Raw genomic sequence first — 24,304 nt, forward strand, 5'->3', positions numbered from 1 at the left:
ACCCACAGAAAAGAATTGGGTGCACTAAGGTGCACATGCACCCAGTATTTCGAGTCCTGACAGGTAATATCTGTTTGCGACGCTCCATAAAAAGATCATCCAGGGTAAGATGCACATACTAAATAAAATCTCCGTAAATGTAACGTTACTTCCCTGCCAAAGCCATGAATGAAGATTTTCAATGATTGCTAATTGAGAGTAACCGTTCAATTGTCTCCCACCACTGGGCCCTCATAAAATATAAGGCATGTTCTACCCGGGCCGGTTTTATCACCAGGGACTATACGAGGCCGTTACTGCGCTATATTGCATCGCAGAAATTGATTTACATCAACTAAAGCCGCTAAATGACGATCCGACCAGCGCCGACACCCAGAGAGGTACTGGACCTTTGCCACGCGCAGAAATCGTTGAGCTTGTCCCGATGTACCGCTGCGAGCGGATTTTTATGAACCACTCGGTTAGCGGGTATGGATCGTGCCGGGACGTGATGGAACAAGAATTGTACGAAATATAATGACATTGGAACCACGTATCGGCTCAATTTGCTCAACCCATTCCTTTAAAATACGAGAAATCCCCACGTAACACATACCTTAATCGACACAATGTGAAAACACAATGCTATTGTCTGGACCCTTTACAACCAAAGTCGATATACATGTACATGTACATGTAGTAGGACTGATGCATTTACATGCAGTTTACCTTGTGATATTGTAAATAATTATGTGGAGGAATTACTGGTAAAAATTGAATGTATACACATCACACATTTCTTGCGCATCCACAGACACGTGTACCTGCAAATCGTACCTGAAGGGTTTACAATGCGAATTCCCGCACCATAGAATTCCGAACAGGTCCTATAATAACACAGCTTTCCTACCTTGTTAGTGTGAGGGTTTGTGAGCTAGGAGCAGCACATCTCCTACTGCCCCGCCATCTTGCATGAGCCGACCCAACCCTTAGGGACCGTACACTAATGATTATGGGGGAGGATCGAGGAGGCATAAAAAAGCAGCTTGTCAAAAGGCCTGTTATACATGTTGTTCTTTAGAAACCTTGTTCAGTTATTGTTGTACAATGTATGAAATATGAATGTATTCAAGAATACATCATGGCCGAATCAATTGAAATTTTAAATTAATCTGCCTTAAGTTTATATACATTATGTACTTGTTGACCACTAGTACTTGTTCTAGGTGTAAATATTATTAATTCTTTTGGAGATAGGTGTGCCTCTACCATTACTGTTGTATACCAAATAAGAGTTTTACCTATTTTATGCTACTTTTAAAAAAAGTGATTAAGAAATGGTTAGATTGAAAAATGGTAATTTAAGAATACAGCACTATATAGCGTTGATCTAAAGTGTTCTCTTTTGTCGATAGGCGTGCCTCTATCTAATATGTGGTGTACCCAAAAGGAGGCCAAACCCACATGGTGAAGCCAATATAATGATGGCATAATTACAAGCCTTCAGATTTGATTATGAAAAATTTAGTCTCTGGGGAAACTGTATCTGCTGTGGTGAAGAGAGCATCTATAGGGATCATTTCAGACAAAACTGCTGGGAATTCTCTCAGGTCAGGATCAGGCCAGGCCAGAGGAATTCATTGTTTGTCATATGATATTATTATAATATTTTTAATATATCTTTAGGCCACACCAATTTAATTTCTTGGTTAACGGATTTGCCCACTTCATTTTTCTGATTTGCAAATAAAAATAAAAATTCATAATCAACTGCAAAATTCTCATATTTTGCCATGAACAGTTGAAAACAGTCCTTTTCTTCTTACAGTTATTCCATCTTTCAATGCAGTGGTATCATTAAAAGTTCAAAATTCATTGTTTAAATTTTGAACCAGTCTGGTATGTTGACTTCATGGCTCCTATCGTACCATTTTGGACCATAATAGGATGCCTAGGCCTGTTTTTATTTTTATTTTTTCACCCGCCTGCTCCATTATTTTTCTAGAAAAATATGTTAACCAAGAAATTAAATTGGTGTGGCCTTATCACACATTGTGGAAGGATTACTAGTAACATATAACAGGTGACTACATGTATCACCATTTCAAAATGTCAACCCTTAGACCAGACTGTAAGGCTTGAACCACTAACTCTGGTAAGGACGCCTATTCTTTTCGATAAGTGTGGTGGGATCTTTGAGGTGTGACGTTCAAGTACTGGACCTAAGGCTTTACAAAATGTACATCCTATAAGAGAAGACTCATTTTCACCTGAGTCAAATAAGGAAATAGGACTGGTGTAAAGTGCCTTTCCAAAGGGACAACACTCACCTGGGCCTTCCCGGGATTTGAACCCAGAACCTTCAGATTCTGTCAACATTTATTGTAACCCTAACCACAAGACAACTTTGCCATCTTGTCTACCTATCTACATGTACATGAAGATACAAATCAGAAATGTTATATTCTATATTGTAATAGCAGGCATTCTGGAAAAGAGCTATCAATGATTGAATGTTTGATCTGAAAATTTCCTCTCTTTGTAAATTGTGTGTTGGAATAAAGTTCAACATTTCACAATGATTGAATGTGTTTACATTTATAAAATATGATGCCCAACCTATACTGTACAGGGATAGAATTTAGAACATTCAGACCGGATGTCACTTACACCCACACAGGACACCAAAACTACAATATCTTGTTGCAAAAATCTCATCATATTTCTGTTATAATTATAATATCACTACCCTATCAGGTGGTATCCAATGGACCGTCCCTCCAGATATCCAGATTCTGCGGCTCAACCTGAATACTAATAGCGAGGAAATAGTCCCAGTGCGGAAAACCAAGCGTGTAACAGATCGCTACGGGCCAACGAGGCACATACATGTACGGCTTGGAAACAGCAAGGATTTATTCCTTCGTTTATGCATGAATATTAGATGTGTAAGGTTAGTCCCGGGGTAACGTTGACGTGGCAGGGTGAACTAAATAAACAACATGGAATGGACGGACACAGACTTTCCAACCTTGTAAAATATACATTTTGTACATTTTACATACTGTTTATTTAGTACATAGAAAAATAGCGTATTGCTGAATTGTATACTGATTAGTTTATGATTGAATATCAATGCCATGAAGGACAAATATTAAATATCTTCAAGCTCTGCATTTCATACGCATATATTCAGTATGCATACCAGGGCTCAATTTCATTTTTTTACATTGATAAATCAAATGCAATGAAATGTCTAATGTCTAATATTATATTAATATACCAGAGGTAACAATTGCCTTTATTTTATTATCAGAATATGTTTGCATACATTTGGCCTAAAATAATACATGAATCACTTTATATCATACATAGTAAACAAAGGACATATTTAAGGACATAAAAAATAATTCAATAATTTATAATAAAAACTGTGGTAAGGAATTGCACCTACCGTTAGCACTGCACTTCTACATCGATATCTATGATCTGCACTTTCTTTAACCCCAATTCCATTTTATTATATCCTCATTATGCATGTATACAATGTACATTAAGAAGCTATAAATATTAATTTTGCAGCATTGGACTATCCTATTGAAAGAGAACCAGAATATATATATAGAGGGATCATGAAGCAAAACAACCTTATGCTTTTTTTCCCACTCATTATATATACCTGGCATATTCAGTGATTGCATTGTGTGCTTCCCTAACCAGTAAGCTATCTTGGCAAGTTCTATCTCTATCATCAGTCATTTCGGATGCCATGGATAGTGCTACTGATGGAAATAAAGATATGAAGCTGGTGTTCTGTATAAGAGAGTTGCTGACTACATGTATGTGCTGAATTTCTGGCCGGAAGGGCTGAACATGATTTGGTAAGGAGCCACGCCTATTTTGGGTTCAGACGGTCAGAGTGCTGCTAGCGTTACTTGTCATCTTAAATTCCAGGAGGTCTTTACTGTACTTATAGTACTTATTACTGTGTGAGCCAAGGCTCAAGATACCAGGGCTCCAAATACTTCTTTTCTGCATACACTGAATTAAGAAACCTGCAATAAATTGTAGGTGAAAAATATCCAAATTACATTTGTACAAGGTTTGTAGAAAAGGGTGTTTCTCAAAGCATCCTTCTAGACTGATTGTCACTTTGATTAAGTACGAAAATTTGCTCCAACAAAATGTCAGACGTGTTTTTAAATGAGCTATGAAATTTTCCTATGGTAGCTTTAACAGACAACGCAGGTAAAATATCTTCTAACATAAAGAAAAAAATGCTTCATAAACATTGTACATGACACATATTAGACACCTGTAAATATACAATGTAATACTATACAATTACCGACATTGCAAGTATTGAATTTGAATTGCATTTTTTCCTGTGCTGTCCTTGACTTATGCCAAGGAGTCACCATCATAAAGGAGGGCCTGCATGGGGGGTAGTGATTATGAATTACGCAAAATTTTCTCAATTACGTTCAAGTCTCAGAGCTGATTACAACTTTACACTCTGTGGCTAATGTACCATTACGAATTACGTTGATTTTTGGGGAAGCTGCCTACGGATTACAAAGACTAAAAAGGCCTGATTACGCCTTACGAAAAAGGGCATACAGGCCCTCATAAAGCCAAAAACCTGCCCACCCTTTTAAAACCCTGTGCAAAACTGGGCTGGCAGTAGAGTGTTTAATAACCCTCTGGTGGTGGGAGACAAGATCTCTCTATGGCAGGTGAACACTGCCAGCAGCCATCAAATACATCAAGCCACTACAATTTACACATAGAGTGGTAGTGCCTTTGGTGGGGAGAAAACTCAAGTGTCATAAAGTCATGGTCACCTTGAAAACATTATACATGTATTCTGGATGTTTAGTAGCCTCTACCAGGCTTTGGAAGAGGCTGGAAAGAGTAGAAATAATGGCCAAATAAAGACAGATTTGATCTGCTACCAAACCAATAGGTAATTTAATAAAATTTGCCGCAAAATGTACTCCTTTATAGGACCAACTCCCCAATGGCAATTGTTATCTGTACATGACAGTTGTGTCTATTTGGCCGATTTCTACTCTTTCCAGCCACTTCAGAAGCCTGGTAGAGGCTACTAGTTTAGAATACGGTACTGAGACAAGATGATGTGACTGAAAAATTTGGTGATCATTTTGATAGTACAGGTACTTATTAATAATTTTTATTTCTACATAATACTGTAGCTACAGGGATGTGACAATTTGGAATAATTTGAGACATTGACTTACCTTAGATAATGGTGTGCTCTTCCTTGGTGATCTATGACAGGAACTCACAGGTACCACCAAACAGACTCCTCACACCGGATCCACTAAACAAAGGAAATCACAGTTTAGCATAATATGAATTTGTGTTTCTTCTAATATTCATTTATCTATTTTATTTATTTATTGATTGATTGATTAATTGTCAGCCTTCTGGGTGGTCCATTCAATTCAATGACAAATTGATAAACAACAATATCTGAGTTACTGTAACAGATGAACAAGAAATTGGAGATTTCATACTTCTGGTAGAAATATATTGTCTTTTTCTGTGACCTTCAACTTCACAGACCTCACGGAAGTAGTTAGAGTTTTCATGAGTGTAATATTGGAACTGTAGAAGGGATTGTATGATGTAATGTAATCAGGTAATACACCACTTCCTCAATTCCTCCACATACCGCCCACTTACTCCCAACCAACACATGATGAGCCTTAACCTCCCTGTCAATCATTAGTAACCAATATCCACCCACTCTCCCTGCAACCATCTCTGCTAGGCAAGCATACACAAATCCTACCAACACTAGAAAGGCCGACATTTGCTTGGGAGCAAATACAGCATATTTCACTATATCTCCCTCCCAATCAAATGTGGACTATTCAAAATGTACCCCAGTACAAAACAAATCATCAAATAAATAAATCATATGGGAATTATGTAATTGAGGACAAAGATGCAAGAAGAAGCACTTGACAGATTTACTTAATGACATTTTTTTTGGTTATCTCTCACAGTTACTATAAGAAATAGAGAGGAAAGAACAAACCTATGAGTTCCTTTACCGAACCCGGCATGATATAAGCTCACACGCAGCCAACTGTGACAGTTTAAATCACAGATAAGGCACTACTGTCTAATACAGTATAGATCTGTTTCAACAAACATGGATGTTGAACCTTTGCCAAGCCTGGTGTGACCAGGAGAACACTGCTTTCCTGCAACTCCTCTACAAATCTTCATCTCAACCAGCTTGGATGGAAGCCATGCATAACAGTTGTACAAGTAGATACGTAGCCATGTGTATTATTAGTAATGGTGACTATGAAGTAATCCTTTGAACAATGATGAATCTGACAAATATATCGTGTTTTACATAATTATATGAATTATAGTGGCCGCCTCTGTAAAAATGAAAGCGTCCCCGACGGAGAAACGCCCGTTTAAACGCCCGTTTGTGGTGGCCGTTTGCTTGGGACGGCTGCCCGTCCCTGGCGGTAAACGGCGGCAACGGACGCCTTGACAAAGGCCAAAAACGGGCCAGGACGCCTCAAACGCCTGGGACGCCGTCAGAACTGTCCGTTTTCGACGCCGTCCGGGCGTTTCTTTCGGCGTTTGGGCGGCGTTTCCAACGGGCAACCGAACGGGCTCCCGGACGGGCTGCCGGACGGGCTCCAGGGCGGGTCCGGGCGACGCTTGGGACGGCACAGGTGGGATACAAACGGCGTGTCCGACGGCCGGACGGGTCTCTGGGGGGTGCTCAGTCATTGTGGACAGTGTGATCTTGCCGCTCCGACGGGGTTGGGACGGCGTTTCCGACGGCGTCCCGTCACAGAAGCCGCCGATATTAAACAATTGCAGATTGGCATCGAATCAGGTAACGGCCGCCCACATAATTTTGTAACAGTTGCCCTAACACTCCGGGATTAAATACAAGTAAATACAGAAAATCATGATCAAATGACAACGATTTTCTTCAAGAATATTCAGTCTGCGGCGTGACAAAATGTTGAACAGCGGCGAACATGTGACGGAAACTTGGCAAAATCGGCACCATTGTGAGCACATACAAACATAAAGGCCAGGGTGCAAAAATAGTATAAGTGAACTATTGTCAAAGTGGACATGTTAACGTCATCATCTTCCTTTATTAAAATATCAGATATTGTACAGTTGTATTCTACGTTGTTTTCGTGCATTTTTGAAAATTTCGTATCAAAACAACATTGACGGTTGCGTTTGGAGATGGCATCCGTGACGTCGGGACACACAGGCGGCCGAACTGCGGGAACTTGCCTCCGGATTTAAGTTAGATTTTTCATAGCGTGAACATTTTTACGGCATCATCATTCTTTATTAAAACAGCAGGTATTGTATACATCTATTCTACAAATCGTTCGTGTGCATCTTTTTACTTTGCATCATCATCATCAAATTTCCGTTACCAGCCCGGCGCATGTCGCAATTGTGGGGAGGGCACGGCACTCGGCCCGGAGACGATGAACAAATAATGACAACAAATCTGCCCCAGAAATTAACTTGTTCTGCTGTTGTAGCAATTGTAACACTGTCTTACACAGTTCTTTTGTAAAATTTGACAACAGAAAATTCTTGTCCACTTACCGAGTCTCCTCGAAAAGAAAACCGCTGAGACAGATTGCTTCGGTGCACCCGAAATTCTGGCAGCCGCTGTTTACATTCTTGGAACACCTCGTTTGACATTTTAGTCAGTCGCTGGAGCTATCCAAACTTGTGTGCAGTATCGTCGAACGATATAGCTGCTTGTATAACTGAAATCCATTCTCCAAAATTGCACACAATCCAACAAAACGGAAAAAAACTCAGATCAACCGAGGAGACGTGTTTCCCCAGCCAGCCCGGTCTAACGGTTAAATCTAGCGCCTTCAAACTTGGCGCATGTGCGTTAAAAGCCTAAAACCCCGTGGGAAACATCGTTAAGCACGCCACTGCCGGTGCCAATTAATTAATAAACGCCCGTTTCCATGCCGGACGCTTCAGGACGGGCTGGGAGCGACGGGGTGCCGTCACTAATTTCTGGGACGCCGTCCGGCCGGAGTTTGGACACGCTGCCAACTGTGCTGGGACGGTCAGGACGCCGTTTCCCGCTAAGGACGGGCAGGGACGGTGCCGGACGGGCGTTTCTCCGTCGGGGACGCTTTCATTTTTACAGAGGCAAAGATGTGGGTAGTACTAGTAATAATGTATATAGGTGCATTGCTAGGAATGGACTTAATGTGAATTGTTACAATAGATTAGTGCACAAATTCCTAGTCCTTCTAGGTAAAACTAGAAGAGGCAAAAAAAAAAAATACATTGCATACAATAATTTATTATGTTGTCAAATCAATCGCAATTTTCCTGTGTAATTGTATGGAGCATTAATGAGTGGCGTCTGTTGCCACCGACAACCAACTACAAACAGGGCCGGTGTATTCATGACAGAACACTTCAGAATCAAGCTGGAGAGAGGGCTTGTAACGTGATATGATGGGATGGAAAATTTTAACAATAGCCTGCAGCACTTAATTCACTTATACAAAACTGAGGAGTAGTATTTCTCGCTTTGGATGCATTTACGAAACAGTCTGATAGAAAGGCAACTGTGCAAATGCTCCACTTACATATGAAGGCTAGTACATTGTATATTTATCATGTTTAATGTAATAGATTATGATCATGGAAAAACAAATGTTTACTTAATAAATTGTTTTCAAAGTTGAGGCTACCCTCAAAAACTGGTCGAATACTGATATGTGACTACAGTCTCATTTCAGTAACATTTCAGTAAAGCTGTTTAACTGGCATGACTGTAAAGCTACTGACAAGTATAATGCTTCTGATTTACTGACAGTTTGAGTAATTATATGTAATCTGATTGGAAAAAAATGTTACTATCAGAATGATCATTTCATCAAATTCAAAATGCTAACCATGATTTGATAATGCCACAAAACTAAAGAAATATGTTACAAGCATGTGTATCTACATACAGTGCATGCATTCCCATAGTAGTTTGCATGTAACCGTTTCCCTACAGTATAATCTTTACAGTAAAGTACTAATGAAAAACATTTTTTTATGGGCATTTTCACAATAAGTACTGATGCCAGTGATAATGCTAACCATTATTAGACATAAAGTATTCATGTCATATATTACAGCTTCTACAATTCATAGTCATTTGTAATGCATGAATATTTAATTTTCCAATATCATAGAAAAGATAAAGACACTTCATCAGTTATGCGTCAGTGGTATGCAAGCCTGATAAGCACCAAAAAGGCAACTGCACCTGTCAATGTGATCCCAAAAGATGATTCTATGATCTAGTATTAGTAGTAACATAACCACATTTCTTAACCCTCTGCATTTTCAGTTTGTACGCAAGACTTCTATCATAGGTGAATTTGAACTAATTTGTACTGCTCCCAAAAGAAAACATACTGTACCTGCACAAAATTGGTAAATGTACCTTACGTGAACACTTTGGCAGGCAAAATGACGTGTCATTAATCAAAGTCGAATTCATGTATCAAAGATGACATTCTGTCTATAGTTGTCAAATGTTTTCATAAAAGACAGCAAAATTCACAAATGCAATGTTGAACAAACTTCCAACGAAAAACGTGAAAATTTTCAGATGTCGTGCAGGCACAGTAGATAACACTGCACATACTGAACAAAATATATACTTAGTCTAGTAGATTATATACAACTTATAAAGTCACATTTCTCAACTCATTGATATTGATATATTATTAATACACTGAGTCTGTGTTGATATTGAATTTCTGAAGTGGTCATCCAATGATTTCTTGTGAAATTGAAATGGTCATTCAAGACATGATTTCGAGACCAATCAGATTTTTTTTTGAGGATGATTATACCTATTTGCAATATGCCTTTCAAACACTTAAACAACACTACTTAACAATGGAAGGACCAGACTGAAGCTAGATTAAGATGGAAGCTAGCGAAGACTTATCACATGCGTATCATGTGTTGGGATCTCTCATCACCTCCTGACACTATGCCAACTGGTCAGGGCTTGATCCCCAAACACTACAGACACTTAACTGTTATGGAAACTGTTTACAATTGGAAAAAGATCCTGTTTACAATAGAAAGTGCCTACAATCAAACAATCACAAGACCTATGTTTCATCTCCAATTCATCAAAAAAGAGTGACATACTGACAGTGTATATGTATGAAATATATTGTCACAATATATTTCAACACAAAAAATTTCTGCACACTAGTACTGTTAAACCCACATACAATGTATGCCATAGGTTATACGTTTAATTCGTTTTAGGTTCTATATTGGTGTGCCAGCCATTTTCATTTTATGTCCACTGTTTGTTTTGTATTTATGACCCCAACTTTATACTGTGTTCTAAAATATGTTTTATGAGGAAAGGATCCTTTATGAGGAAAGGATCCTTATAGTAATAAGCACATTATTTTTTTCTGTCCAATGCTTTTTTCAGATCAAAACTACATAGCGAAGAAAACAAAACAAAAATGCCATAATGAAGCTTAAATCTTATTTGGAACAAACAGTTGTTAAATGTGTTAAAAAACAACAGTTACTAAACAGTTGTATATCCTTTACTTAAATACCAACCTTAATGACCTTCTTTCAGTCAGTCTGTTGACTCTGAAACCCAAACAATATTGTGTCAGTCCACATGTCAGAGGATTAAAGGATCAAACACCATCATCATAATTATAAATATCTTGAGTGGAAATATAATACGTAAATTGATACATCACCTGAATACCTGGTCAATTTTTACCACAGAGCAAATTCCTGATCATACACATGTAGTGATACACGTCAGTAAGGGCTTAGGAGTGACATCACTATGTCCTTGTAGCACCACCCCCTGACCAAAGGTAAACATGACACGGCTGTATATAAATAGTGCAACCTCAGGGACATGTGGTGTTATGTTTGATTAGAAGTGCTGTTATCTATCCCAAATGTGATACTAGTAAATGTACAAATATAGAGTTTAGAATTGATAAATTTGGAACTATGTAATTAGCACATAGCACACCGGAAAGACAGACAAACTGGCCAAGGAGGTGGTGTATTTCAGGCCAACAGAGATGATCTAATTGTTACCCATAGGCCAGACCTTGACACAGACTGCGAGGTTCTGTGGACACAAACTCAACTTGCAGGAAGGAAACCACTGATAATAGGTACATACTACAGACCCCCATCAGACCAGGGCAATAGTCTGGATGAACTTGACAGGTCTATAGGTAAAATGGGAGCAAAAATAAACTCTAACAATGTGATCATTCTTGGCGATTTCAACACCCCTGGCATCAAATGGGATACTACTGTAGCTGACAACAGTCAGGCCTACACAGGCCAAGCAGAGAAACTACTAAACCTAATGGATAACCACGGGTTATTTCAAACAGTCCAGGAACCAACTAGAAATGGTAATCTCTTGGACCTGGTCTTAGTTAATAACCCCAACATAATTGAGAAGACCACAGTAGTCCCGGGGATAAGTGACCACGACATGGTTCTAGTGGACGTTAACCTGGCACTGAAACAAAACAGGAAACCTAAGAGAAAAGTGTACATCCGCACAAAAGCCGACGAACCAGCCATTAAGAAAGACCTAACGGATTATGCAAATAACTTTCACAAAAGAACTCAGGATATGTCAGTTACACAGAAGTGGTCAGACTTCAAAGACAAAATGAAAGACACGATGAACAAGCACATCCCAAGTAAGATAACATCAAGCAGATACAACTTGCCTTGGTTCAACAGAAACCTAAGGAGGCACTGTCGTAAGAAGCAGCGGCTCTATAACAAAGCTAAGAAAACAGGCCAAGAGGAAGACTGGAACAAATATAAGAGAGTTAAGAAGGGAGTTCAGAAAAGCATAAGACAAGCACACTCTAAATACGTGGCAGACATACTGGGAGAAGCTATAGTTGACAAACCCAAAACATTCTGGTCGTACATAAAAGGACTGAGGAAAGACCTTGTCGGGGTAGCACCCCTAAAGGTGGGAAATACCATCATCAGTGACAGTGGGAAAAAAGCAGAAGTACTCAGTTCACAGTTCAAAAGTGTTTTCACAGAGGAAGACACCACAGATATGCCATCTCTAGGTCAGCCCTGTACTCCTCCAATGGAACATATAGTAGTTTCTACTGATGGTGTCGAAAAAATGCTTCAAGGTCTCAATCCCTCTAAAGCATCCGGACCAGACCAAATACCACCGTGGTTCCTCAAGTTGACAGCTAGTGAAATCGCGCCTGTTCTAACCAATATTTTCCAACACTCGCTAAACACTGCAGAAATCCCTAAAGATTGGAGGGATGCAAATATATGCGCCATCTTTAAAAAAGGAGATAGAGCGGTCCCCAGCAACTACAGACCTGTTTCACTGACCTGCATATCCTGCAAACTACTTGAACATATCATCCATAGCCAAATCATGAAGCACCTAGAAAGTTACAGTATATTAACGGATTACCAGCATGGATTCAGAGCCAAACGATCCACAGAAACACAGCTTATACTAACAGTCCATGACATAGCTGGCGCACTAAACAGTAAACGGCAGGTAGATTTAGCGATACTTGATTTCACTAAAGCCTTTGATAAAGTCCCCCATGGCAGGCTCATTTTAAAACTGGAGTATTATGGAATCCAAGGCCCTACGCTGAATTGGTTAAAGGCTTTCCTGACCAACAGGGAGCAAACAGTAGTGGTTGAAGGGAAGGCGTCGGCTCCAGTTAAAGTAGCGTCTGGGGTCCCTCAAGGAACCGTCCTGGGGCCATTGCTCTTTCTCTTGTATATAAATGACCTACCAGATCAGCTTGACTCAAATGTGAGGTTATTTGCCGATGACTGTCTATTGTATGTAGAGCTTTCTACACAGACCGACTCACAACTTCTCCAAAAAGACCTGAACACCCTGGAAGAATGGCAAAGCAAATGGCTCATGCAGTTTAATCCCGAAAAATGCTACATTATGCACATAACAAACAAACGAACACCACATGCAACTAGCTACCAGTTTTGTGGTCAGGCTTTAGCAACCACAAAAATCCATCCGTATCTGGGCGTCACGCTGACAAGCGGACTGAAGTGGGGTGCACATGTTAATAATATCACAACTAAGGCGAAACAGACATTGGGAGTGATTAAACGTAATCTGTGGGCATGTCCAACGAGAGTAAAATCACTTGTATACACGTCACTTGTAAGACCGAACCTAGAATACGCTGCGACAGTATGGGATCCATATACAAAGAAAGACAAAGACAAATTGGAAAGGGTACAGAATCAAGCTGCAAGATTCTGTATGAACAACTATGTAAGAGGTGCTAGTGTCACGGAAATGAAAAGAAACCTACAGTGGACCTCACTGGAAGACAGAAGAAAGATGTCTAGACTATGCATGATGTACAAAATGACCAATAAACTGGTGGATGTCCCAACTACTAAGTACCTAATACCAGCTCAGAAGAGAACAAGAAATAGCCACGCATTCAAGTACCAGAGTTATCAACCAAGGATTGAGGTGTTCAAGAATTCATTCTTTCCTAGAACTATCGCAGAGTGGAACTCACTGTCACCAAGTACAGTAGGGGCACTGTCAATAGATAGCTTTAAACAATGTCTAGAGCTAGAAGTTCAAGGGTTAGGTGTAACAAGTCGATCGGTGTAATATAGCCAGCTGCCGCCGCGCCGCGTGCCTGCGAAGCTGGTGTGTTACGCCGAAAGGCGGTTATACCGGCTATACAGATACAGATACAGATACCAGCAGGTATGGCCTTGACAGTGGGCCAGGATCTCTTTCCTGGTCCCGGTGGTCTCGGCAAAAGATCAACATTAATACAAGGATCGTATAATACACTCAAGTGACTAAGTTAAAAGTCATCATTTCGCAGGTAGACAGGCTGTTGTAACTTGTAGGCCCACTTTATACACAAATTTTTGCAACAGTGGGAACGCCGTGTAATTCCAGACAGTGTAGCCCCGCTTTCGTCAAGTTTTCTGCCAACAACTGAAAATTTGATGACAGCGAGACTACACTGTCTGGAATTCTCTTTACACGGCATTCCCACTATCGAAGGCAGACACTAAAAAAAGCTTTTTACTCGAAAAGTGTAGCTCGCCATTTAAAAAGTAAACAGTTTTAAGTGTGATATAGGTAGGGCAGTTGTAAATGTAGGGAAAGAAACTTTTGAGTGAATAATGGGCATAGTTTTGTTTCGCTGATTTGTTAGTAAGTCCATTTTCCTGCCCAAAAAAATCACAGGTTTTGATGCTTCAACCACGAAAGTTGAATGAGGTTTATGATTATATCTACATTCTTGTCATAAACATGCAAGTTGTGTGACATAATTTAAGTTAAAAGCCAAGTGCTGTTTTCAATACACTGACTTCTGTTTCTCTGTCTTCAAGATGTGAACCCGGAGACCGGATTGAGCAGGAGGAAGAACCAGACTTCTATTGGTAGAGCTGTGGGAAAGAAGATGGGGTAGTTGGGTGTGAGTATGTTTCCTTTATTAACACGAGACAACACTCCACATGCACACACACACGCATTTCTATCTTTCGCCTATTTCACTCTGCTTTGAGGGTCCATTTAACATTAATCGTANTTTGTATATCATGTCCATTGCCCCCTTAGGAAAGTACACTGATAAGTGCCCAGTGTTAAACCATTATAGCATTCCCACATACAGTGTCCAAGTTCAGTAACGTGATCTAGATGGATTACCCATGTACATGGTTAGAGAGGGCTGTTCAGTCACCACAGGCACGTTGGGCAGTTTTGTTTCATGTCAACTGTGGGGAAAGCCAAGGGCTACCCGGATCTGGTTAACCCTGGAATTTCTTTCCCCAATTTTTGGCATAACAAGACTGACAAAGAATTTGGGGTGAAATTGTGATAGAAAAATGTGTAAACACCATGTGTGCTACAGCACTATACACATAATGTGGGGCCTTAGGCTATTAAAGGCTAGGAAAATGGCTGGATACAATATAATACTTTAATAGTAACACGTATTGGCTGGATTAAGAAGACTGAATATGTTAAGAATCAAGCTGTCTTATAATAATATATTATGTATTGAATAAATGGTACTTGAGATCATTTTACCACTTTTTCTAATTATATCTCAACCAATGTTTGCATAGAACTGGCTCTTGTGAAAATTTGTGGATTTCATCTTCTTATTAAAAAAACATTTGCTGACTACTACTAATGACCCTTCGATTTCTACTCCCTGTATATCTACTTCAGACATCCTCAGTTCAGCGAGCCATTTCAACTGTCTTCCTCCCACTGTCATCACTCACAATTGAATCATATTATATACTAGTAACGTTATATACATTGAGCAATAAAATCAAGGAGAAAAAACATTTTCACTTGAGATCTTTATAACATCTGGACCTCAGCAACTTTCATTCCTAAAATCTTGGAAATACCTCCTATCCATGGGGGACCGATAGTATCTTCTATTATCTATTGAAGGATACAAGCTTGAGGTACTAACTGGGGTGTGCACACGATGTGCAACATCATAAGACATCAAAATATAATTTAGTCTTTTTAATTGTTCTATGTATGTGTTTATATTCAATAAATATTATGTGTTTACACCCTTTTTAACCACTTGTAATGAGTTTTATGCCATGATATGTATATTTCTATAAATATTATGTGTTTACATGTATTGTAATATAATATCACAAGTTACTTCAATATTTACAGACACCAATCCTGCATCATGTATGTACTAGTATGTAACGTTAAAGCTTTTAAAATACAGAACATGGTGACTCCATTTCAAAAGTATTAGTACTGTAAATCACTTAATGTTCACTGTAGCAAAAGTTTGCGGTCTAACATGTTCACAGAACTATAAGCAGTGGCGGTAGGTGCCTGCAAAAAGTCAACAAATTATCTGTTCACGGTAATGATAAGTTCAGGGTTACAGAGGTGACCACAAAAAAACGTGAATATAAAAGTACCATGAAAAAAATCGTGATTTACAGTATATTGGACATGAAATGTACTTTTACAATGAACCCAACCTGCAGGTAGATCAGTTTGTTGCCTTAAGTGACCTCACATGAAGCAGGATGTGCATTATGTTGCTCCACCCAATTCTCAATTTTTTTCGCGCCTGAGAAATACTTGAAGAAGTCCTTGAGTTGAGTCAGTAATTTTGCCACACCCACCGATGTGCATACAATTAAAAATTTGATATGTCATGCACTAATGACATGTTTATCATTATTGTGTATATTGCGGTGCTCTAAATGTGTTTGCTTTTTCAAAGAGAAATTATATTACTTTCAACAATTACTTTTGTCAAGGATATTGCTGCCTTTTTTCCTCGTAATAATATAACGTTAACGTTACAAAATTGATGGGAAAATATTTTAAGTGTCAACAAATTGATTCTCCCATAATATTTATGATATTAACATTATATCCTGTTTAGTCCTAAATGACATAATGTCTTGAATTTTTTTAGTATAACGGTTACAGTAGACGTTACTAAGCTACTCTCTGAAGTGCTTTCTTGAAGTAGCTCATCACAACATACATACAATACATTGTATCAAATTTTTGTACAGCGGTGTATGTCACACAATTTTTCCACGTAATCAATTTCATACTACATGGGAGTATCGAAACGCAGCTATGAAATCCCGTTATCAAGACTCTTAAAACAGCGAATCTACGTTTCAAATCATCATTTGTCAACAAGACGCAAACAAGGAAAACACAACTAGCGACTGGGCTACCCCAAAAAACAACAAAGCCATGTTCATGGCCTGACAGTTCCCACGGAACGTATTATATTCCAGCGAACCGGCCTTGTCAGCAGCGTTACGCGGCACTACATACCTCAGACCGTGCCACAGACCACCTTAGAGCCTCCAGGTAAACAAATAAACCCACCTTTCTGGCTTGAGGTGTCCCGATAAATATTCTGGGCGTGCCTTGAACGCGCCGACTGTTTTGAAGTGTCCGGCTTTGAAGGACCTGGTGGCAGCCAAACGTAACGAAGCATTGTGTGCCGTATACTAACAAAGAATGTGTGATTTGGGCCTCCTTTTGTCATATGGGAATTAGATACATCATTATCTCGAATGATAAAAATATTATCTGTACTTTGTGGACTAGATAAGTAGTCTTGGGATTTTGAGGCCAGTTTCCTGAGGCTACGATTATTATTTTCGCCACGGTCCAATGCGGTCGGGCGAAAATATGCCTTTTGGAAGAGTCCACTTTAGAATGAGGGGGGAGCAGTTCATGATCTACATCAACATGAACATTGAAATCATAAAGATCTAAACGTTAATCAATGTGTTTCAATTGAAAATCAAGTCTTGTCAAAATAGAGGACATGATTGCGAGTCCACAAATTTCTTTCGAGTACCATTCCCATTCACCATCTAACGCTTCTACAGCATTTCCATTGTGATCCTTTGTGTACATGTACTTATATTCTCCTATTGAGTAAACAGGGTTTGGTTTCTTCAGGTTTCTTTGCTCCTTTTCTTAATGGGTAGGGTATAAAATGTTCTGAAACCCTTTTGCCCGGAGGTTGTACTTTACGGTTCCTTCGCTAGGAGTGACAGTGACGTTATTCTTGACATTATTCGAGATTCAAATTCCCTTTTTAAAGGGGTCCGCAACGAGAGCGTTTTTGCCGTCTGAGCATAATCAAGCGAAGATGCATTTTTAGCTAGGACTGACAAATAATGTATAAACGTTGTACTTATGTACTTATAATAGTCCGGTTTTATCATTGAAATATTTATGAATTCATATAACAATATACTTAGTGTAGTAAACTAGTCATGTTTGTTTGTTTATTTGTTTGTTTGTTTGTTTGTTTGTTGAGATTCCCCTTGGTATGGTAAATTCCATGCTATTCTTCCTGGAGTCCAATAACATGAAATAAAATAAAAATGATAATGATTACTAGCAAGAATGATAGTAAATAAAACATACAAAATTATGCTGAAATTATAACAAAATTGAAACAAATCAGCATAGAGAAATCGCCTCCTCCCAGGCCCAAAGCCTGGTAGGTTTCATCTACATGTATGTGCTCCGAAGTTCTACAGTTCCGAATGGCTTCCAATAAAAGTTGATGCACACTTCCTCGCTACATACCAGGAACGCAAGATTCTCTAATTATAATCAAAGAGTTGTGCGTTCTATTACGTGTCCCTTCTATTTCTTCTGTTTCTGTAAAACTGTCGCGAAAGAGACGACGGGACAACCAATAATATTAATCTCCAAGCAGAGGTTGGGAAGGAAGATTGCTTTAAACGTTTCTGGGTGATGTGCCAGGCTTGTTTTTGTCGCTTTTTGTCATTTTAGGCGAGGAGAAGACGCCACGGACCACTACATGCCTACAAAACACGTTCAAAACAAATAATCTACATTTCCTCGAGTTGTGCAACTCTGTTGAAGCAAGCAGCACATTTCCACCAAGCAGCAGCGCCACCTGTCGGATTTAGACGACTCTGCATCTGAGTGTGCTCTGATCAAACCTTCGTGGTGGAGAAATAATACATCGAAAGAATACGAAGTTTGTTCAAATGTTTTAACTTTTAATGTCCGTTTTTACAAAGATACAGATATTGTGTGTGACAAACTGAACCATTCAAACATGCACAGTTGCAATAAATGGATAAGACAATACATTCGGTTGTATTTTAATCCCATAGGATTGTTAATGCAATAGGTTAGTTAAGGGTTCTACAGTACCCACACATAATCTTTGTTGATGTGCTTTTGACAACAAAAAATAAAAATAAAAACGAACAGTAAGTCTTGTCAACTTAAAAAGGTACCTTTGTATCTTTCATAATATCTTTCTACCCAGAATTCATTTTCTAGGTGTCAAACTCATTTAAAAAACTGTAGGACGGATAAAAATGTTCTGCATTAATAAGTAAGTTTTACTACACTAAATTTCTAAGTCTGCAATGGCAAAAACTGTAATGTCACAGTGACTGTATGTATATGTAGTAACTACATTGTACAGTACATATGGTTAAATACATTTTCCTATGATAATCACAAACAACCAGTCTAAAATACATTAACTTAAAATGCAAAGTTTACTTTGTCTTCATTATAATTTCATATTCTGTCATCAAGTATTTGTTTAAAATGTTTGTTCCACATTTCATCCTATAAAATGTACAAATTTTAAATGTCAGCATAAGATTAATAATCTGCTACATTTTGAATATCAAATTTCATAGGCACAGTATAGCACAAAATTCAGAGTTCCTTCAAACTCTTATTATATAATCAGTCATCTGGTACCATATGGAAGACAAGCTGAATTTGATAAAGAGCAAAGTAAGGAATTAATTGAAATTGAACCTGACTTCACTAAAGACTAACTTCAAGAAGCAATGCCAAACTCACAATAAACATTTCTTGTACACAAAGCTATAGGATGGACTACAAAAGATCAAGTATTATATTTTATGAATTTATGATGTGTTAAATATAATAGTCACCTTAAAACTAAATGTACATGTAACTAGATCTACATAGTACATTTGTAAAAAGGATGATGATGAAATTCAGCTATGAGAGTCACTCAATTTCAAAAGAACCCAGTCGGAATATTTTTTAAAATTCCCATGTCCAATTTATTTCTGACAGACAATTGTCTCTATTTACAGCTGTCTCCAACCACCTCATCTGCAAGCAGGTCTTTAGGCAACCAAGGCAGTGTCCAAAATGCCACTGTCGTGGTTACTTTAAAGTTAAAGATCTGCTTGGAGATTAACAAAACTCATTTGTTTCCCCATTAAATTGGAACAGCCCATACGGCATCATTCAGTACCAAGGACAGCATCCAATGAGTTCTGTTAATCTCGCCACCCTGGACTTGATAGCTGTTTAGAAAACTTAGTTTAAAAGGAAATGAATCTCAACAATGAAAATCTTGGTGTATCTAAATCCACTTCCTGTATTATGCATTATGTTAAGGCTTTTGGCTTAGTTTTTATTGAAAAAGTCTCATTATCAACCTGGTATTCCCTTATTGTAATCTATAGCTTTACAAGTGCTTTACTATGTAAGCTCTGCTCTGCAATTGTACTAAGACATTCAGCATAACTGAGTTAATATATGTGTTGATATAATGTCATGTACTTACAAAACTGTTTATACAAGTCTCAAGTGCTCTGGAAAGACTGCTACCTATTGTGATCATTTGTGCATATATCATTTTAACCCTGAAGAATGGAGTAAGGACAGAACATAGCAAAGATTAGATATGTTGCAAAAGTTGATTTGACTGAGGAAAATGGCTATGGCTGCGAATTCTATCACTGTCTGGTACAATTGTTAATCAACATAAATTGAGCATGCAACAAGTGTCTCTGTATCTGCAAATCAACTTATTTCAGCCTATGACTCTCTATGAGTTGAAATGCTCGCTCTGAATTCTATCACATAAAATATGCAAACTTTTGACTGTCGGCCCGAATCCACGCCCAGTGGTCTTGCAGGGTTGGTTTTGAATAATCTCCAATCAGATATTTCGTTGTCCGCAAAGACAGTATCAAATTGGCCAGGTATTATCCATTGGCCAGACTGTCTGGCCAATTTCATACTGTCTTTGCAGCCACCGAAAGATCTGCTAGGAGATTAGGTTTAAAGGCTAGGGTAGTTTAGTGGGAGGCAGTCTTCACGCGTGGTAGTGCTTATTCCTGTTCCTTCTGATCGAACAGCACAGGCACAGGGCAAAGGTCATTCCCAGGAGCTACAGAGGGAGGCAAAAAGAAAAAAGTTTATCTTGAAAGTTCATCTGTATTCATTTGGTAGACATCAAGTTATGCAGATGACACACATGAAAGCCCAATTCCTTGTGCTGGAAATTACAAACTTGCTTCATAAGAATAAGGTTGTTACTGTAAAAAGAATCCAGAATTTTAAATCAATGCTTCAACAAAATCAAATTTCAACAAAAAAAAGCAAAATTTAAAATTTGAAGGCAATAAAAGATCTAACAGTTACTGAATGAGGTGAATTGATAAATGAATAGATCATTTCCCTCAATGAAATGAATTACTTCTAGATCCCATTCTACCACATTTGTTCACAATACGAAATTAATTTGCAAACTCTAAACACTCTAGCTACTTTGCTGTAGATTTATAACAAATTAAAAGAAACATATTTCTAGTAATCTACACACCTGAATTACTCCGATAGCGATGCCCACACAGCCAATAATCATGAGGTTCTTGTGGAAGAATTCAATCAACTTGTCTGTACAGCCCTGAAACAGAGAGAAAACAAACATATCAAAACAAATACTTTGATAATTCTAAATAGCTCTTTTTCAACAATGGAAATTACTGGTATCACCAATGATTGTGATGGTGCTATGTTCTCATAATATATACCGCGATGGGGTCGACATCGTCTACCAGATACCTTTGACTCAGTGTTGACGTCACATTTCAAAGAAGCAATGTGACAAGCCTCACTAGGTCAGTCTACTGTGCTATGTGCTATGCACAATACATTACGGGTTTCACGCATGTGCAGTATGTTCTGCCGATGTGCTGTAATGTCCATCTTAGCTTGTTATCCATCCCTATAATACCAGACATTTCCTCTCACCTTTTGGTGAATCTGCTGAATGAGCACTATCCCGCCACTGCCACAGCCAGGCGCGGGGTTCTCGCAGCAGGACGGCGGCACGCTGCCCCAGTTCTTCTGCTGGTTTCCCCACGTGCTCTGCGCCCAGTCACTCTTATCTGCCGCACCGCAACACATCAGCTGGGAGGGGAGTCAACATAGGAAAATCAGTCCAACAGCCCACTGCAATGACTAGCCTGGGTCTCAGCCTTTTCAGCTTTCGTCTGCTCCCCACCATCCGCTACGAAAGCTAAAAAGGCTGACACTCAGGCTAGAAGCTTGAAGACAGAAGCATAAGGTTGAAATGTGGGTTAATATGTAGATTGTGTTAATTGTTATACTATTATTTAAGCTGATGTTGTTGCATATAATTGTAGCTATTAAGTTAACTTTGTAATTGATTATATTTCATCTTTTAAATGTAATGTTAAAGGACTCCAGGAAGACTAGTAAACAAACTTTGTTTTACTAATGGAGATTCCTAATAAACATAAACATAAATAGATGTCTTAGTTTCAATCTTTAGCAGAGGACTAAAGATGAATAAGGAAGCACCCAGTCTAAGAAACTGATGAAAGACATTTATATATGACATTGTACTCACCGATTCCTGAACCCCGTCCCAGCTTTTTGAGGCATGTTGGTCGACTCCGTACTTGCTCTTCACAATGTCTTCAAAATCTGACTTGATAAATTCTGTCAGCTGTAGCAAGACAAAACATATTAAACATTACATACTTGAAAAAAAGCTGGCATTTCAGCCCAATAAAGCTAGGAATAATGCTTTATCATAATCAAATACATGTGTGACCATACTGTCTTTTCAGGTTTATAAAACTTACATCATCTTGGTGTAAGAAGGCCCAGATTCCCCCTCCAATCTCTGCTGCAAAGATCAGCAACAGGAAGATGAAGAACTGAAAAAGACAGAGAGTAGATTTTTGTTAATGTCTGTTTTTGAAGTCCCGTCAACATATTAAAGCTAACTATATATCTGGTGTGTCAGACTGCTTTTAAAAATTCTAGAACTAATTATGACCAGTTATTTTCTAAACCTTGTAACTTTCTAGAGCTACATGTAGAGGTGTCTAAGGCCAAGGCCTAACTGTTACCCCTCCAAAACATCATTATCTTTCTAGCTCCTCTTTTGACCTACATGTATATTGGTAAAAACATCACTATCCAGGCAGGCCTGGTATCAAGTCTATCGTGGTTTGGGAAGGCTGTCTTCGGGGCTCTAATATTTTTCCCCTGTCCAGCTCAACAGACCACCCGGTAGGAGTGTTACGCCTGTACGAGTTTTGCACGGCAAGAGTTGATTAGAGAAAGAATGTGGTGAGGCTAATTTAACTCAAGTCGTACAAAACCAGGCTACCGGGGAACCTAGCTGAGTCGGGCGGGGAAGAGCTTCTGCAGCCCCCAAGAAAACTGCCCCAACTGCGATAGACTAGACACCAGGCTAGGCAGAGGTAAGCTTAGTGTATCTTTATGTAGTGACTTTGTACTAAAGCAACACTGATTTAATTTTATGGATGACATCCTCTAAGTCTAACTTTTATGAACAGCAGGTAAAAATCAGTGTGCGCACGGATGTCATCCATAAAATTAAATCAGTGTGGCTAACATAAAAAACTCAACTGTTAATTGAAATGATACTTACCGTACAGAGCATGCACTGTGACTCGTAGATGGCTCCGCAGCAGCCCAGGAAGCCCACCAGCATCATGATCCCCCCCACCGCCATCAGGACGTACGTGCCGATGTAGTAGGACGACAGGTTCTCCCCGGTGTCCACGTACTGTGTCGTCCTCTGGTCCACACGCAGCCATATCGCAACGCCCAGGATCGCACAGCCAAGTAACTGTGGAAAGACGAATTTACATGAATAGCTTGCAATGTAAGTTTTGATGAAAGTTTTGCTATAACGTAAAGAAGAATAATGTATTTGGCTAGATTAAAACCACTCAGGAAAATGAAAATACTCTCCAAGCAGAGGTTTGGGTTTTGGCTTATTTTTGAGTTGGCGTAAAAAAAGATGTTAGTGCAAAAAAGAAAGCCTGACAAAATCCTTGGAACATGCCAAAAAATAAGCCAAAACCAAACCTCTGCTTGGAGAGTAAACGAAAATACAGAACAGAGACTTTGACTACCCTCATATATTATAGTCCTACACTTCCCACTTTTCTTTTCATAATGTCTATCACTTAAGAATCTAAATACAAAGGGTGTGGAATAAAACAGATACAAATTCATCAAGTCAGACTTTGGAACCACATTGGCAGTGAGTGTAGGCTGTAATTATCCTCTCATATACTAGGAGGCGCTGTTGTACCACAAGGGGGGTACTGCACCAAGTACTCTAGTGCACAGTCAACCTGCCAATGGACATTTTCAAACCACTAGAATATGGGATCTGTATCAAAACCTCCCTTCGCTTGACTGAACAAGTAGCCTTCACCGGCTACTCTAAGCCTCAGCTTGTAGGCATCATCTGCAAGCACTTTGCCATTTACAGGAACAAGCTGAACTGGGCAGGAAAATCCCACCAGTAATGTCAACAGGAATCTACAAGAGCCC

The 24,304-nt window shown here is 39.0% G+C and overlaps 2 protein-coding genes across 6 annotated transcripts in view; both read right to left on the bottom strand.

The window, feature by feature from the left end:
• Window positions 1–17,097, bottom strand: part of LOC109481902 (tetraspanin-18-like) — a 58,838-nt gene extending 41,741 nt beyond the window's left edge. For 3 of the 5 annotated variants that reach the window (XM_019784531.1, XM_019784525.1, XM_019784530.1), the window contains exons 1-3: window positions 16,997–17,097; window positions 10,648–10,680; window positions 5,241–5,323 (exon numbers count right to left, since the gene is read on the bottom strand). The gene's annotated coding sequence lies outside the window, so the exon portion shown is untranslated. Of the gene's footprint in view, window positions 1–889; window positions 974–5,240; window positions 5,324–10,647; window positions 10,681–16,996 lie in introns of those variants that run through there. The other 2 variants (XM_019784526.1, XM_019784528.1) reach the window with 2 other exon arrangements.
• Window positions 17,098–18,648: 1,551 nt separating this feature from the next.
• LOC109481903 (CD9 antigen-like) overlaps window positions 18,649–24,304 on the bottom strand; it is a 29,723-nt gene continuing 24,067 nt past the window's right edge. The window contains exons 2-7 of the mRNA XM_019784532.1: window positions 23,388–23,588; window positions 22,570–22,644; window positions 22,332–22,430; window positions 21,710–21,868; window positions 21,279–21,362; window positions 18,649–20,843 (exon numbers count right to left, since the gene is read on the bottom strand). Coding sequence (XP_019640091.1) covers window positions 20,769–20,843; window positions 21,279–21,362; window positions 21,710–21,868; window positions 22,332–22,430; window positions 22,570–22,644; window positions 23,388–23,588 — 693 coding nt within the window. The 3' untranslated portion in view covers window positions 18,649–20,768. The remainder of the gene's footprint in view (window positions 20,844–21,278; window positions 21,363–21,709; window positions 21,869–22,331; window positions 22,431–22,569; window positions 22,645–23,387; window positions 23,589–24,304) is intronic.

This window comes from Branchiostoma belcheri, unplaced genomic scaffold (assembly GCF_001625305.1).
Source record: "Branchiostoma belcheri isolate BF01 breed outbred unplaced genomic scaffold, Haploidv18h27 scaffold58, whole genome shotgun sequence".
Lineage (NCBI taxonomy): Eukaryota > Metazoa > Chordata > Leptocardii > Amphioxiformes > Branchiostomatidae > Branchiostoma > Branchiostoma belcheri.